The sequence below is a fragment of the Artibeus jamaicensis genome, unplaced genomic scaffold (genome assembly GCF_021234435.1).
Source record: "Artibeus jamaicensis isolate MK-2021 breed Jamaican fruit bat unplaced genomic scaffold, CSHL_Jam_final contig_685, whole genome shotgun sequence".
Classification (NCBI taxonomy): Eukaryota; Metazoa; Chordata; class Mammalia; order Chiroptera; family Phyllostomidae; genus Artibeus; species Artibeus jamaicensis.
In genome coordinates this window covers 28,348,019-28,365,161 of record NW_026521924.1, presented here as the reverse complement: position 1 = coordinate 28,365,161, position 17,143 = coordinate 28,348,019, and the positions used below count along the sequence as shown (strand labels likewise).

Sequence of the window (17,143 nt, the reverse complement as noted above, 5' to 3'; positions counted from 1 at the left end):
GCGTCAGCAGACACGCCATCACCAGGCCTGTTTTCCACACACCTGTGCCGGAAGTGGGTGTTATCAAACCTAAAATGCACTAATCTCTTGGGTACCAAACAGAACTGGAGGGACGTTTTGCCTTACACCCTTTACGCGTGAGAGCCAGGGTCAGAGACTGGACCGAAGAGACAGACCTGGCTTTAGAGTCACTTCTGAGCCCTGTGACTGTGGGCAAGTCATCTGACATGTGAGTGTCCTTGCCCAGGGAATGACGGCTGCATGGCCTGCCCCTGCCTCCTCGCACACGACAGCGTGGAATTCAGCTTCCAAGTGAGACGAGCCAAGCCGAAGTACCGGGGTAGACGCTGATGGCGGTGGCTAGGGCACGAACACTTGGCACCAGTGCAAAGGGACAGTGTGCGTGGTTCCTTCACCCCCAGGCATAAGCTGAGGAGGAGGCACGTGTGGGGGGTGGGGGGTGGGGCGGGGGGCAGCATCCACTGTCGTGTACCCCAGCTCAACAGCGATGCCTCCCCAAGTTGTCTTTCACGGGTCCTATGGATAAGTGTGGGAAGTGCTGTAACCGCATTTCTCTCTCAGAAATTCACAATGCACGCTAGCTGGAAAGTCTTGCAGTTTGGGAACTTCTTAAACTTTACTTACCCCAAGACTTCCCAAACTCCCAGTTTTGACTGTGGAGTCTTTATTCCCCTAACTCTCATCAATATCAGTTCCAAAGGAAAACGTTTTTGGAAATTTCACTTTAACACATTAAAATGCATGAGTCTCAAATGTGCATAATTAGTAGTTCTTATTATTTTTGGTTTTAAAATTGCAGGCATCAAATGTTCTACTCGTTAGGCATTAGGTTTACGTTATGGAATTCAAAAGCCAGAGTAACGACCAAAAGATAAGGGGGCGTGTTTTCTGGCTCTGGGGATCCTGCTGCCTCTTCTGCCGGGAAAACCCTTGGCCCTAGAGCAGGGTGAGATGGACGAGCAGCTCCGGGCAGGCCCGCGCCAGAGCGCAGAGCAGCGGAACTCACCGCACAGGAAGGCCACGGTCCGCAGGGTCTGCTGCATGAGGATCTGGGTGACCGGGGACAGGTTATGGTGTGTGTAGTGGGACATCACGATGCCGGAGAACAGGATGGCCATGATGCCTGGAGAGGGACAGGGGGCCGAGTGAATAGAGCAGAAAAGCACCCACCCTGTGACCCACAAACAGTACGTCCCACTTCCTGCAAGTCCCTGGAGCCTGCCGTGTTAGGTGTTTTAAGAAAAAAGGACAGAAGAAAGTACTACCTCCTCCATCCCGGAAAAGGAAAGAGCAGAGAACTTGCTGTTTTCTGCTCCCAGAGGCCTCCCAGAGGCTGCAGAGAAATGCCACGGGCCCTTCTGTCTGTCAGCTTCATCACCGGCTGGCAGACCTCGGGCAGAGATCTCCCTGGCCCCCCACCATGCCTGTTTTCGTTTTAAAAGATTTTATTTATTTTTAGAGTGGGGAAGGAGAGTGAAAGAGAAGGAAAGAAACATCAGTGTGTGAGAGAAATGTGGATTGGCTGCCTTGTCCCCAACTGGGCACCTGGCCCCGCAACCCAGGCCTGTGCCCTGACTGGAATCGAACCAGTGACCTTTTGGCGCACAGGCCGGTGCTCAGTCCACTGAGCCACACCAGCCAGGGCCAGGGCAGGGGTGGCAAAAGCTCCAGTTTTCTCATCGGGACAGTAGGAACAGGAGCACCCACTCATGAACCGTTAGGGGAGCAGTGAGGACCAGCCATGCGGAGGGCCCACCACAGGGCAGGCGAGGGCCGTCACTGCCATCCACGGACCGAAGGAGGGACGGAAGGAGAGGGTAAGAATCTGGGTAGATTTTAATTTATTTTTTAATACTTTCCTTAATTTTGAGTTCCCCTATAATCACCATGAACTACTCTTACAATGTAGACAGATGCGTTACAACACAGTGTCTTTCCCATAAAGCCCTCCATCAGAGCCTGCAACTTCTGTTGTTCACTAACACTTAAATTTTTATTTATTCATTTATTTTAAAAGATTTTATTTCTTTTTACAGAGAAGGGAAGGGAAGGGAAAGAGAAAGAGAGGGAGGGAAACATCAATGTGTGGTTGCCTCTCACATGCCCCCTACTGGGGACCTGGCCTGAAACCCAGGCATGTGCCCTGACTGGGAATCAAACCTGTGACCCTTTGGTTCACAGGCCAGCGCTCAATCCACTGAGCCACGCCAGCCGGGGCTCGTTTACCAACGTTTTAAGTCTTCACGTTGGGCCGCTGCCCCCATCATGGCTGAAGCACTTTACGCAGGTCTCCTCTCAGCATCTCCCTGTCTAGGGTTCTCTATTTTAGGTAAGGAAGCTGGCATTTTCATAAAGTTGCTAAATAAGCAAATATATACAAACTGCAAGTCAGACTTTATAAACAAAATTCTTACTCCTGTTGTTTTGCAGAAACATGAATTAATCGTGAACTTTACATTCTGAAAGGGTGAATGAACTGTCATAGAACCGCATCACAGACATTTCGATGGCTGAGCTTCCTGTACACACAATCCCCCACAAGACAGAGGAAGACCCTACTCTCTGGCCCAACGGGCACGTGCTGGCCCGAGTGACGGCAGAGGCCGGAACATTTCATCTCCTAGCCCTCTTAGCAAACAGCAAGTTCTCTGCTCTTTCCTTTTCCGGGATGGAGGAGGCTAGACAGGGACATTCCAGCAACGCTGCCCACGAGCCACGCCCGACAAGATGGGAGAAGGGGAAGCAGTGAGCAGGAGGCTTCTGTACTTGCCGCTGCAGAGCGCCGAGAAGGCTCTGTAGCTCAGGAGCCATTCAGAACCACTGTACCGCGAGATAAAAACCAGGCACATGACAACCAACCTCTGGGGGCTCTCCCATGTGATCCTGCAGGTGATTACCTGAAGAGCTGACCCTTCCACAAACCATCAAGAAGCAAAGCAAAGGGAGTCGGTGGAGAGGCAGATCCTGGGTCTGGAGCTCAGTGGAGACTGGAGGAGAACAGGGCAGGACAGACTTTTGCGGTTATGCACCTGGCCTTGTGCGGAGCAGGCCAGTGTGGAAAGGTGCTGGCTTCCCAGCTTTCAAAGGCCGTTGTCTCACCAACCTGGTTTGAGAAGGGTTACCCATTCATTGGCAAAGCTGAGACTCTGGGGTTCTTACCTTGAAGGAAAAGTTACCCCAGAGGAGCTTGAGCCCCGTTTAAGTTGCGACATGAATGGCCTTCTCCCCATGTGGCTGTCCAGCCCACAGAGACAGGGTGTCACAGCCAAGGATCCTGACATGACTCAGCCACTCCAGAGAGCCAGGGCCAGACAATAAAATCAAAATAGAGTGGGTGAGTGGCCCGTGGGTGAAGAAGGCGCAAACAAGTCATCCGCAAAGGGCGGGGGCGGCCCTGTGCATGGGGCCTCGGGCTGGCCAGCCTTCCCGCCGGTTTTCTGAGATGCGAGGTACCTGTTTCTTATGGGAAATCTGCTAACTTAATGATGTAACTAATTCAAGTGTTTAAAGTTTTTTTGTTTGTAGATATAAAAGCTCTATCTGGGGGGTGAAATTAGACCAGATGAAAATGGGCCTCTGGCCTTTACCCCAGGCTAGTGTGGGGTCAGGGCATCTCTGAATCCTAGGGGCCAATGGAAAGAGTCAAGGTCAGCAGTGGGTGCAAAGGCCTGAGGGACAGCTCAAGTGTCTGCCCTCTGTGCCCTCCCTAAGCCAAAGGTGACTTCCCCACCCCCCAGACTTCCCTCGTCCACTGTAGCTGCCAGCTGCACAGGCTGTAAAAACACTAGTGGGTGAAATAGCAAGAGCAGGCCCACTCCTAGGAACAAAAATGCCCTGTCGGGAAGACTTCCTGACACATTTCTTTTAGATGGAAAAATCGTTTAAGGAGGCAAATAAGAGTGTAGCAGAACGGTCCGCCTCCTAGAAGGGAGGAAGGAGGTAGCACTCCATCCCCAGTCCCAGGTAAACCCACCGTTCTAAACGTAATAAGGAAGAGGGAGAAGGGATGCAAGTCCAAAAGGTGGACATGAAGGGTGGCTTGGCACAAGTTCCGCTGCACCCTATCTTCCTGTGGGTCATAAACAGTGAACTTCTTGACGGCTGAGTCAAACCACAGTCAGCTTTCTTTGTTAATTACCCAATACTAAACATAATTATATAGTTTTGCTGTAAAGCACCCAGGCTCAGAGGTATAAAGAGAATCTCCACCTTCCTAGAGGTTAACTACCATTAAGAGTGTGCTATGCATATTGCCAGTTCTTTTACTCTGCCATTTTCAAGTTTATCCATCTTTAAAAAGTAATAAATGGGATCCGATTAGATACACAGCACTTTTTGCTAAGGCCTCTGAACTTGCTTTTGCATAATTAGCAGACTCCTGCCTCCTTCCCAGGCCTACAGAGCCCAGTGGGTCGGGCTCCCTGCCCCTCTGCCCCAGCCACGCGGTCCTCCTGCTCTGCTGGAGCCTGCCTAGCTCCCTCCCGCCTGTCTGACCCTTAGCACCTACTGCTCTTGCTGCCAAACACCCTCCGAGACCCGCCCAGGGCCGGCTCTCACCACGCAGGTCTTAGCTCCATGGCCACCTCTTCGAGGAGACCTTCTGACCCGTCCCGTGCTGCTGCCACCCCCCCCCCCGCCAGCCACTGTCTACGTTACTCCCTTCATATCATTTCTCACTGCCTGAGATCAAGCTGTGTGCCTGCTCATTTGCTTACTGTCTTCTGCAGGCAGAAACTCGATCTTGTCTTGTTCACTACCATAGCCCCATTACCAAGGGCAGTTGTCGGCACATGGTGGGTCTTTAACACATACTCACTGAATGGCTGAATGAACAGTAACTGTCTTCAAACTTGACAATCTATTTTGGAGTGGCAGTACAAACAGGACCATTCCGCGTCTGAAGTGGCTGCACAGTATATGCCACAGTGGGAGGGGCCGGGACTCACTCCACCGCCGCAGAACACAGATTGCGCCCAGCTTTTCTCTCGCGGGCTGCACCGCGGAGGAATTCCTTAGATACAGGCCTGTGCCTATGGGTGCCGGGCAACACACTCCATCTTTGGCTGACACGTTCCCTACTTTTATAGGAAGTGTCATGTCCTGGAGGCTCCCCGCTCTGTGACTCGCCTTGACAGAGTGTGGCTCTAGCCTGGTTCCCCTCCCTCAGCCCAGAGCTGGCTCACCTGGCAAGAGGCAGGGCTTGTACATCTTTGGCCCTCTAGGCCCAGAGGGCAAAGCAGCCTGCAAAACTGGCTCGAATAAAAAAATCGGAATAGGCTGCATTGATAGAATTAGAACAGAGTCTGAGAATAGCTAATGCTTCCAAGTAAGAATTAGGGCAACTGTTCGATTTGCTGTTGAAACCAGGACACTTCTGTGAGTGAAACGGGTACTGTTAATTTATCGTGTTGGGACAACAGGGGGAAACTGGACGGGGGCCCTGGCGATACCACGATCGGGGCCTCTGGCAGGACTCTTACTTGCGTAGCCCCCTCTCATCCTGGCCAGCAGCCTGAGGGTGGCCCCTGTGTTACGCGAGGTTGTGAGTGGTTACGTCTGCCGTCAGAGGCGCACAGCTGCTGATGAGAGGCGGGGCTGGGATCCGAACCCAGGGCAGTGCAGTATCCGCAAGCTCTGGGCTCTGAACACAGGGTTTGGGGAGGAGACGTGCGGAGAGCGTGTCCTGCTTGGCGGTCATGGGAACCACTCCCTGTCGCCCTTCGTGCGAGTCAGGCAAAGCGGAGCCCGAAAGGGGAGGGGGAGGGACAGACATCTGCTCTCCCGTTCGTGCTCCGACAGGGGCACACGCACGGCACGCCGGGGCCCTCTCCCCTTCTCCGAAAACCGTGTGGCAGGTGTCCCGAAGGCCCAGAGGTGGACCGTGTGCTCTGGGCCGGCACGCGCTGTCTCCGGCCGCACTAGTGAGAACTGCAGAGGTCCCTAAGGAAATGAAACCCTACCACTGAAAACACTGCCTCTCTGAAGAGAAGGCAAGAAAAATGCTCCCTTGTTTTAACCACAAATTCCAAATGGACGTATGAAATGTATCTTTGCCACCAGACACTTGATGTTCAACTCAAGGGGTGGGGGACAATTTAGAAAAACAGAGGTAAAAACAGCAAGGCCAGAGCCAAGTGACTCACAGGTAATGTTTGTGTAAGTGCCCCAACTCAGGGACGGCGAGAGAGGAAAGTTGACGGCAGGTAGCGGGATGAAACTTCCCCAGAAAACTGGCTTGGGATTAAAAAAAGACAAAACAGAAAACCCTGATGTTTCCAACGAGTTCTCCAGCGAAAATGGCCAGAGGCCTCCCTGCTTTCTTCTTGGCAACGTCTGCTCAGAGAGCACCCGCATGTGATTCCAGAAAGTGATCTGTGGGGAAACTCTGTTCAATGGAGTCATTTAAAACCCGTGGGGACTCGCGCTTTGCCCGTGAAGAAATAATTGCTACACAAATTGCTGCCTTGCCATAAACAACTAGAAAACTTGTAAAAGGCATTGAATAAAGCTGTCTTCTGACACTGGGTGCTGGGCAGGCTAGGACTGCGGTTCCCAACAGGGGGACGCAAACAAGGTAGCCGCTCCTACCCCAGCCCAGCTCCCCCCCTGGACGGGGCGCCTAGACTGAGGCTCGGAGAGGGGAACCCTGAACCCAGCCCCGCAATCTCAGTCTGGCTGAGAAGGGGAGACTGAGAGCTAGCGGGCACGGAGAAGCTGTACAGACAACTGAAAGAGAGGTCCCACGAGCTGTGACCGAGTGCCCTTGAATCTCGGACTGAATCCGGTCTGCACGTGCGTGGGTGAGACTCCAAGCGGCTGGAAGAGAATCGCTAAAAAGGAATAGGCTGAGCCATTCCCAAGGCACATGCAAGGCCGGGAATAACTTGCGTCCCCACAGGCCGGAGTGGAGTAACCTCCTAACACAGGGCGCATGAGGCAGAGCCGTGTTCCTCGTCTCCTCTGGACCTGCCCCGACAAAGTTTAAAAGTAAACCTCAAAAGGATCCACTCTAGGAAACTTAGACGTGTGGCAAAGAAAACCCCAAACTCTATGAAGAACACACTACAATCTAATAAGCAACACATAATCAAGTTCACAATGCCTGGTATCCAATCAAAAATTAACAGGCAAGCAAGCAGCAGCAGTGTATGCTGAATAAACTGGAGAAATTTAATCAACAGAAACAGACTAGAATCAACAGAGACCATGGAATCAGCAAACAAGGACATTAAAATCGCTGTTATAAATACCGTTCCACGTGCTCCAGAATGTAGAGACAATGATAAATATGATACACGCAACACATGATGTTGCTCGAAAATGTTACGGTAACTAAAAAAAACAGGATCCAGGTGACTGCACACTACACCATATCACTTCTCTGACGCTCTGGAAAAAGGACACTGTACTGGCCAAACGCAGCTCCCTGGGTGCTGGGGCCCAGGGTGGGCCGCCGGCAGTCTGACCCCATCCTCGGGGGAAGGACCTTCAGAGCCCTTGTCCCGGAAAAGAGGCAGAACTGAAGCGATTGTGGTTGCTGCTGTGGGTGGCCGGTCAAGTGAGAGGGGACTGTGACAACCCGAGGCCCTGGGTGCAGCTGGATCTCTAGGGGCCAAGAGATTCCCTTGGCTGCTTAAGCTCTTCTGAGCTGTGACTGTCTCTCGTGGTTGCCAGTGACCCAGCTGACAACCTCTCTCACCAGGCGGGACAGCACGCCCCCACCCAGCACGGCAATGCTCTCGTCCACTTACCCGAGAGGGAGATTCCTTCCGCGAGCCCGTAAGGAAGATACGCGAAAATGATCATCATGCCGAACTCCAAGGAAGGCGTTTTCCTCAAGTCAATGTGCTTGAGCACGTGAATGACGGTTGTCAAGGAAAAGAACCGAGGGACCGTGGACAGGGGATGTAGTGAAGTCACAAAATGCTGCCTTCCCAATGCATTAAGTTAAACATTGGATATGAGATTCTGGAATATTCTGAGCTAGCTTGTGAAAATCTGTCATCATGGATTTTTTTTTTCTTCACAGGGAGACTAGTTTTAAGAAAGGGAACCTGATAAAACTAAGAAATGTAAATTCCTGAGACAAACGGTTGGGGGGAATTCAAATCGACCTGAGTCAGCTCCTTTCAGAACGCTGACTTGGATGGTGGGCAATGTGCCGGGGCTGCGGGCGGCACCGCAGGGGCTGCAGGAGGCCTGGGGACAGCCCACGCTGCGGGGTCCCCTCCGGGGCCTTGTTACACTTTCACCTCCTCCTCTTCCGTCAGATGAGATGAGCTAACAGGGTTTCCAGACTCTGGGGTTCAGTGTCCCATTGGAGGGCCGCCTTTCCTACTCCTGGGGCCATCCAAACTCACGCTCTTGAAAAAGAGCGTCTCCTACATCTTCCAACATTGGCCCCGTGCACCTGGCTTCAGCAGCAGACGCTCCCTGCCCCTTGTAAGAAAAAGATAAATATGGAGGGAAGTGTTAAGCTGGTGAAAGTTTTCTGTTCTGTTCTGTTTATTGGTGCAATATGAGAAGCTGTCAAGCAAGTCAGCAGAGCATTTAGACTTCTGGACAGAAGAGGCTATGGGAAAATTCCACAGGGTGGCAGACAGACGCGCCTGTCACAGGCGACAGAGGCTTTCCCGGCCATCTGGGCATCTGGGACACACACTGCTCCCGGGGGAGGGCCGGGCGGCCGTCTCCCTGAGATGCAGGCTTAGGCCCCGAAATGGTCAGGCGCCTGTTCCTGTCACGACCCTGATGAATTTTCTACGGCAGTGAAGGTGTCGCTGGCCTTCACAGGCCTCTTTCCTTCTCTGGAACAGCTTATGGGTGGTTAAGCAAGAAAATCAGTGCAAACAACTTAAGACAAGCTCTCTTTGAAAGGCTCTTTTCTGGTCCTTCCAGATAAACACTTCCAGATTTTCTCAATTCGGCATTTTCAAATGAAATTAATTTCCAGTTTTTTTAATGTGAAAAGTGAGACGGCAGAAAATGAAAATCATCTGAATGCAGTCTTCATATCCTAGGAACTCCAGCAGTGAGCACGGTTTTTCAGCTTTAAAAAGTGACATTCTAAATTTCACATGTTAAATTAAAAAATCTCTTGAGTTTAAATTAAAGTGCTCCTGGAGCCAAAACTGAGCGAAAAAACCCTCCATCACACACCACCTCAGACTAATACTGGTCCCCTTAAGGGGCCAGAGAAAAGGCTGGAGATGGAGGTGGTGAGGGACACTCTCCCCGTCCAGGCCTGTTGGTCACATTCAAAGGATATTAGTGCAGAGATTAAGCCGGTGAGAGTGCCGAGCGCGGCCGAGCCAAAGAACATTTTGAGGAAGTAGCCAAGGGCTTGTAAAAATGTTTGCCACCCACTGACATCTGACATATTTTTTCTTGTTAAACCTTCAGCTGTGCTAGGAAATAAAAGAAAAATGGAAGGAAGTTGAAATGTTATAGACGAAGTTAGTAGAGCTTTTTCCTTGATTATCCCCTCACTCCTTTGTCCCATCATTCGGTGCGTCACACGTGTTTGTTCACCTGCTTTGTCCCAGGCCCCGTGTCCGTGCCCAGGGGTTCCCAGGTGAGGGCCGAGCCCCTGCCTGCGAGGAGCTCCCCAGTCTAATGCGACAGGATGCACGACCATCTGGGTGAGGGTGCAGGGCTGTGGCAACACCAAGGTTCTGCATGGCGTACGGGCTGGGTTTAGAGCTAGGCTGCAAAACAACGAGGGAATAGCACCGGGCAGAGGGAACAGAGTGTGCAGAGGCAGAGAACCTGAGAATACAAGCACATCCTGGGAACATTCGATTACATAGGTTAGTATGGATAAAGCACAGAAACAGAATGGGCGGGCGCGGCGGGGAAGACAGAGGCGAGGGGTAAGGCCAGAGCAGCAGGCAGCTCAGGACCCATGAAAGGCGTTTGATGAGCCAGCCTCAGGGTTGCCCCTCCACCGCAGAGGCCCTGGGAGCGTTTCCAGCATGGGGGCTCCTGCGGTAAAACCTGAGATTGAGGCGGGGCCATACAGTCTGGTGAGAAGGGAGCCATCTGAAGAAGAACCGCCACTGGGTAGGGTCCGAGAGGGTGGAGTTAGGAGGCAGGAGGAGGAAGAACTGAAAGAGCTTTCCCTTCACTGTAACAGCACAAAGTAAAACTGTCAGAAGCCATTAAATTCAGTTGTTGGTTTTACCCCCCAGGGAAAACCATTATACCATTAGATGGAGTTACTCTCATTACGAGTCCGTCTCACAGTCAGATTCCGCCTCAGGCTGTTTCTTAAATCCATCTGCTTCTCTCCCCTCCTGCCCTCCTGTGCTGTCCCTGAGTTGATGCCTCGCTGACCTCGACAGACCTCCCTGTCCTCCTAGGGACCACCCCGTTCTCCACCTGGCAGCCTGAGTCATCCCCATAAAATGAATGCGCATCTGACCAGGTTATTGGCCTGTTCGCTACCCATCAACAGCTTTCCTGCTGCTTTGTAGGAGGACGCCTAGTCTTCAGCTTGACCTGGTTAGTGACAGTGGGGTTCTGGGGACCCCAAACTAGTAGTCAAGAGGAAACCCCAGAGAAATTTCCAGACAGATTTTATGAAGCTCATGCTCAAGCACAAGGCAGGCAGCCCAGAAGAAAGGACGGTCCTCTACCCTGGCTGGGGGGCTGGCTCTGCTTAGCTGCTTTTCCGAGCTGGACACAAAGCAGGCTTGATCGGAAAGACAGGCTTTTCGAAAAGGTGGGCTTGCAGGGTTTTCCACTCAGGGTGGGGTGACTCCTTTTCCTGCTGCGCTGCCTCTTCACTGCATTCACACCCACGCCGTGGGGGCAGGGTGGCGGAACCCCAGGAAGGCCCCTCGGCAGTCAAACCCTGGTGTCCTGCGCATGCGGGTCAGTGGCTTTAGTGGGCAGTTACAGGGAGATGAAATCAGCTCCCTCTGTGTTTTGGGGGTAGGGAGTGGAGGGGCGGAGACATTTTTGCACTCCTTGCAGTCGCCTGGTCTCAGCTTGACTTCCTGGCCCCCCAGTATTTTGTTTCCATTTCCTGTGCTGTTTCAACCCAATTCCTCTCCCTGCCACACCTCTCGATCCCACTCCTCATTCAGGGTGGGCTCCACTGTCACCGGCACCTCCTGGTAGTCACTCCTCACTCCTTCCTGGCCCCAGCTAACTTGCCAGTTTGAGTCTCAGAACCCAGGGTCAGTGCTGCTTCCTCAGGGACCCCTGCCCTGGGCCCTTTGGGCAGACCGGCCATTTCTCAGGCTCTCCTGCTGCCACCTTCTCCAAAGCAGCCAAAAACTAATGAACTGGTGCATGGGCACCAATCCCGTTCAACTGCCACACGTCCAGGGCCTAAGGCAGCGTCTGGCACCCAGAAGACACCCAATAAACTTTTGCTGAATCAGTAAACAAGGCGAAGAATTGTCAGCAGTAATATTCAACTTCATTACTCAGCATTATGTTAATTGGTATAATTATAAAGCCGGATAATCTCTGATAAAAGGGTAGTTAGATCAAAGGACCTCAGGAAGCCTTTCGTGGGGATTCCCTGCACAATGTAACACAAGTTTCTGCCACGTCCTGAAAGGAAAAAAACCTTTTTTCACCCAGGCGTTCTCCAACTTCACGTCAATGCACCACGCCCCCACCCCCTCTCTTTCGGACATGACCGCAAGTTAACATCCCGCCTTGGAGAATGCCGGGATCCAGTGAGACTCTTACCGGGAAAGTGCTTCCGAGGACTAAGATCGCCCGGAGTTCCCGAAGGTCTGTGGACACGCACAGTGTCTAGCCCCCGGCCCAGGTGGCTCCCTCGGCTGGTACACCGGCCAGTGCCACTGCTTTCTTTTTATGTAGAGGAGGATTAGGCCAAACGGTTTCTGAACTCAGGACAAATGAAAGCAGAATCTGGACTCTTTCTGGCCTGGTAATTTTCTACATTTAATTTTTTTCAGGTCATGCTTCTCTCACCTTACGAATATAAAACAATGCCGCTTCAGAATCCGTTTCTCTCTCTCTTTTTTAAAGATTTTATTTATTTATTTATTTTACCGAGAGGGGGGAAAGGAAGGAGAAACATTAACATGTTATTGCCCCTTGCATGCCCCTAATTGGGGACCTGGCCTGCAACTGAGGCATGTGCCCTGGCTGGGAGTTGAACCAGTGACCTTTTGGTTCGAAGGCCTGCACTCAATCCACTGAGCCACACCAGCCAGGGTAGGATCCATTTCTTGAGCTTAAACTGTAGCTCAAAAGGTTTGTGTAGAACAAAAGGTTTCCTCCACAGAAGTTATTTTAAGAATAAATTGTCAGAGCAACAAATCAAAGCTAAAAATAATTTAATTAAAGTTAATAAAGAAATAGGAGATACTTAGCTTTCTGGCACTTCTGAAAGTAAAAACATTAAAAAACATTCTTATATTCAGTTGCAAAGATAAATGTGTGAGATCACTTTGAAAATGATCATTTATGAAGTACACCCTTAAAAACAAGGCATGATTCTACCTTATAACTGAGGAAAGCTGACAACAGTTCTCTCCTGTAACACCAAAAACAGGGCAGGTCTACCATGTCCCTTGCTCCCCCCCTCTTCTATCTGAAACACCCACTGACTCACGAGACTGCCCCCCGAGAAGCCTCAGGTGCACCCCGCAGAGTGGCCTCAGGTGCACCCTGCAGAGTGGCTGTGTCCTGCTCGCACGGGTGTGTCCACTGCTCTGAGAGCATCTTTCTCTCGCCTTGGATGGAGTCTGTCGAGTCCGACTGCTCCAGCCGGAGCAGTGCCGGTCCAAGTGTCTGGGCCACAGAGGTCCCTCACCAGTGCTCATGGAGGGCGGCCAGCCGACAGTGAGCCTGGAGTCAGGGAGGCTGGCTGGTCGCGTCTCAGGTCAGTGATGCCCTGGTCCGCCTGCGTCCCCGCAGTGGGGGAAGCTACATGGGCGTGTGTGCAGACCCAGTCTGGGGAACTGCCGGCACAGGTGCTCCGGCCTTGGAAAGCACCTCGCCAGGAAAAGCCTTTGGCTACTTTTAACTCATTTTAAAAAGAGAGTATCTCCTAGTGTTTGGCCTTTTTTATGACAAAGAGACCTGGAAAAGCTTGGAATAGGTCCTATTTCTGACTAATTTTTAAAAACAAAATAAATGAGAGACAAAGCAATGGAGTTTAGCTCCTAAAGTGTGAAAATAACTCATGATGTCACCTCCAATTTGGGCACAAATTCCTTATCACAAATGTTCAATGTATGCAGCCAGGATATGAGATCGACATCAAAACCGGAAAGCTAAGGAGCTTTCAGAGTGGATCTTAAGAAAAATACAGCCATCCGGTTTCTTAAAGGTCTTACAGCAAGATATGTGAGAGTTTCCTAATAAAGCTACAGAAAACTCTGTCAAGAGAAATGTGAAAAAGCCAGCAACAAGGTAAAATGATGTTACAGAAGATTATTTTACTTCCTCTGTTCAATGGAGAAGCTACACTGCAGTATGTGGATACGAGCTCATCTCAGTAAGAGAAATGTGTCCTTCCACCCAACTGTTAACTGTAATGACCTCTGGGTAACAACGCATGTAATTTTTCTTCCTTTCTTCTTGTGTGTGTTCTAAATTTCATGTGAATTAACTATATATTATTTTTAGAATAACAAAAATATTTTAAAGTTTGTCTTGTTTAGGTTTGCTAAGCACTTCTTGCAGTTAAGCAACCTTTGTTTGGTAAGTTCTTCCTGCAGAAGCAGCATAAACACAGAGCCAACAGTGGAACAGTGGCGGGGCCGGCGCAGGAGGGCAGAGGGTCTCGCATGGCTTGCTGTCAGGTGCTTTTTGCAGAGTGCCACACTGCGCTGCTCATTCCTCAGATCCAGTCCGAGGTGGAGGCATTACCGCCCTCACAGCCACTAACTACAGAAAAGCCTGTGGCTCAGGAGGCGAGGGAGCCGACCCAGGGTCACACAGCTGTGAGTGGCACTGGTAGGTGGGACAGGTACTAAACTAGGCAGGGAGGAGGAGGAGACATGTCTCACCCTCTGGCTCAGCAGTCCTGAGCCTGGTCTGATAGGATCACCAGGTTTTCCGACCATCACCAGCAGGGACAGCGCAGGAGGAGGGGCCCTGAGACTCCGCTGGGAAAGGCGGCCTCTGTAACAATTTCACTAACCTCGATAAAGAGCCTTAGTAACAGGAAGAAAGCCTTGGTAGCTGTACAGTGTTCCCAAGGTTTAGAAGGGGAAGGAGGAGGAGAAACCTAGAAACTGACTAAGGTATATAACCCCTGAGCCCCAACAGCTGGTGCACTCAGATTAGCTGGGTGCCCACTTGCAGCCTCGGCTCAAGCATAGAAAATAATCTCACTCACGAACTTACTAACAACTTTATTTCCTCCACGCCTGGGGCATTCAGACTAGCTAGGTGCCCACTTGCAGCTCTGGACTCATACGTGGTTCACACGTAAACTTGCTATCCCATTCCCACCACGCGTGTTGCCTCTCACTTGCATCCTTCCCTTGCAAGTGAGGCAAGAACTGAGGAACAGGCTTGGGGGGCGGGGCCTTGGCTCCGGATCTCTCCCCGGTAACAGCATCACCAGGACTTGGACCCAATTCGGCCTGGCTTCAAAATCCGGGCTCTTTCCACTGTAAAACATCCTTCTAGTCCAGTATATGAATTTCAAATGTCATCTATGACACAGCTTTTAAGAAAATGCTAACCACCACAGAATGTTATGCTTAGCAAAGAAGCTCACAACAAAGGAAACCAGTCAGAATTCAGATCACGGAAATTCTACTCTCCATCAGAACGCTGACTGGCTCCCCACATTCTCTGGGCTCATCAAATCACACACTGTATAGGGCTCTTTTCTCCAACTGCTTTGACTGTTGGTACCTTTTCTGTTTTTTGGCAAAACTGTTTGGCTCTCTTGCCCACATAGGGCAATGAACACCACAAAATATAGAGTTCGAGGGTAAACACATCTGAAATTATCTTGAATTCTGTTTCTTTTCCCAAAGACATCTTACGATTCACCTTTCATTGCTCAGATCCCATCAACAAGGGCACAGCGATGCCAATGCACGTTTGAACAAGACCCGCGGTTTCCGAAGTGGCTTCCACCCAGCGGCATCTTAAGGAAGGCGCCCATCCCCTCCGCTATCCTCCTTTCCAGCCGGGAGAAGGAGGGCAACCTGTGGCCGCTCCCGAGTGGGGAGCAAGGCTCCGTCTGCAGCATGCAGTCCACACTCAGCCCTCAACAGGCTGCTCGGTCATCGTCTGGGGAAACTGTTAAAAACCCAAGTTCTTAGCACTCACCTCAGACCAGTCACTGGCTTAAAAGCCCTGGGGTGGGGCCTGGGAATGCCACATTTAATGAGACCCTCCGCCCCCCCCCCCCACACTCCGAACTACTGCTACAAGTCAGGTTATAAAAGGCGATCACCCGAGACCTTGACAGTATCCCTGGGGCACAACCACACTGGTGAGCACAGAAAGAGAAGCAGGTGAACCGGTCACCCAGAGGACAAGCAACTACACGTACAGCTGCATGGGGACCTCTGTCCTTTTGTGCCGGGGACCTCTCATTCCGTCCCCCGAAGAGAGCACACTCACTTGGTCAGGACGATGGACACCGCGTCGTTGAGGATACTCTCTCCGAAAACCAGCATGTTGAGCACCGGGTCCACGTGGAGCGCGTTGAAAATAGCGATGGTGGCCACTGGGTCGACAGCAGAAATCAGGGAGCCAAACGCAAAACTGTAACGAAGGGAACAGGAGGGGGCATCTGTAACACTCCTCACTTGGTCCACATGCTAAAGCATTAAAGCCAGGGGCTGTGTTTGATACGACATCACCGCACACCCACGGGAGCTGACGTGATGACAGGAGCTGGTGTGTTTTTTCTTCTTACAATATTGGCGGATTGACACTGAGGGTGGAGCAGTGAAGTGCCCACTCGAAACAGAGTTGTGAGGAACAGCCTGGCTGTCCACTCTGCGCATCGAGACTCGGTGGAGCAGCGATGGAGGGAAGGCTTTGGCCTACATGCTCGAGACTCCTCAGCTTGTTGGTTGGAGCGGTTGGGAGCACAGTGGCTCAGGGGCCGCCCCCAAGTGACCCCTGGGCTGCTGGGTCTGAACTCTGCTCTGCTGCAGCCTCGGTTCACATTTGTAACATCTAAAAAATGCCAAGAGCAGCAACGCGAGCGCACTTCAGGAAAAGGGTGGCTTGGCTGGCGGACACCAGCCCCAGAGCTGCCTCCTGCTGGGCCGGCAGCTCTCATCAATAGCCCCCACAGAGGTCTCGTTACCTCCAACCAAGATGCATCAATGGCCTGCTGTGCTCCAGGCACCGAGGCCAATGATAACAGTAACCTTTGTGTGCACGGATCCCGCCCCAGGTGCTGTACGAAGCACTTTACACGGAGTAGCTCAATAATCCACCCAGCAGCTACATGAGATGCACCGTTACTGCCCCGATGACACGGGAGAAAGCTGAGCTTGTCCAAGGCTGGGCGGCTAACAAGCGGCAGAGGCAGGATTTAAACACAGGTCATCTGGCTCAGAGTCAGCGCCCCTATACCAGATACGGCAATATCCAGAGACTGAGACCAACTCAGAAAATGACATATTAAATCAGGGTGACAAAGAGTAACCTGGAAAGGGGGAGGGATGCACTGTTGGATTGAGCAGTCAGGAAAGGCCTCTCTGAAGAAATGACACTTATCTGAACAAGAACTTGGATAAGCAGCAGGTGGCCGGACCAACATCTGGGGGCAGTGGCAACAGCAAGCTGCCTCTGCGGTGGGAATCAGCTCGGCTGAGAAACAAAACAGCCAGTCTGGCGGCTCCATGGCCGGGGCAAGTGGCAGGAGATGGCAGGGGCTGGCGAGGGAGGCGAGGCAGGTGGGGCCTCATCGCCCCCTGGGGCTTTGTGGGCCACCCCAGGAGTCGAAGGCTTGTTATCTCAGCCCGTGTGTCCTCCTCCCCCTCAGTGTCCCTGCAAGCCTCTGTCCTGCATTGGCAGAATGGGTAGGCCTGCCCCTCCCACAACACAAGGCACGACATGGGGCCCCAGTGGCAGGGCCCTGCGTGAGAGCCCCCACCACTGCTTCCCACCCCCACCAGCTCACAGTCTGGGCGGGGAGGGGGAG

General features: G+C 51.9%; 1 protein-coding gene across 1 annotated transcript in view; it reads right to left on the bottom strand.

Annotated features, from left to right (window-relative positions):
* The window catches only part of SLC9A8 (solute carrier family 9 member A8), a 61,660-nt gene that overhangs the window by 8,587 nt on the left and 35,930 nt on the right, over positions 1 to 17,143 (bottom strand). The window contains exons 8-11 of the mRNA XM_037167154.2: positions 15,604 to 15,747; positions 9,290 to 9,428; positions 7,773 to 7,878; positions 1,028 to 1,144 (exon numbers count right to left, since the gene is read on the bottom strand). Of these exons, the coding sequence (XP_037023049.2) occupies positions 1,028 to 1,144; positions 7,773 to 7,878; positions 9,290 to 9,428; positions 15,604 to 15,747 (506 nt within the window). The remainder of the gene's footprint in view (positions 1 to 1,027; positions 1,145 to 7,772; positions 7,879 to 9,289; positions 9,429 to 15,603; positions 15,748 to 17,143) is intronic.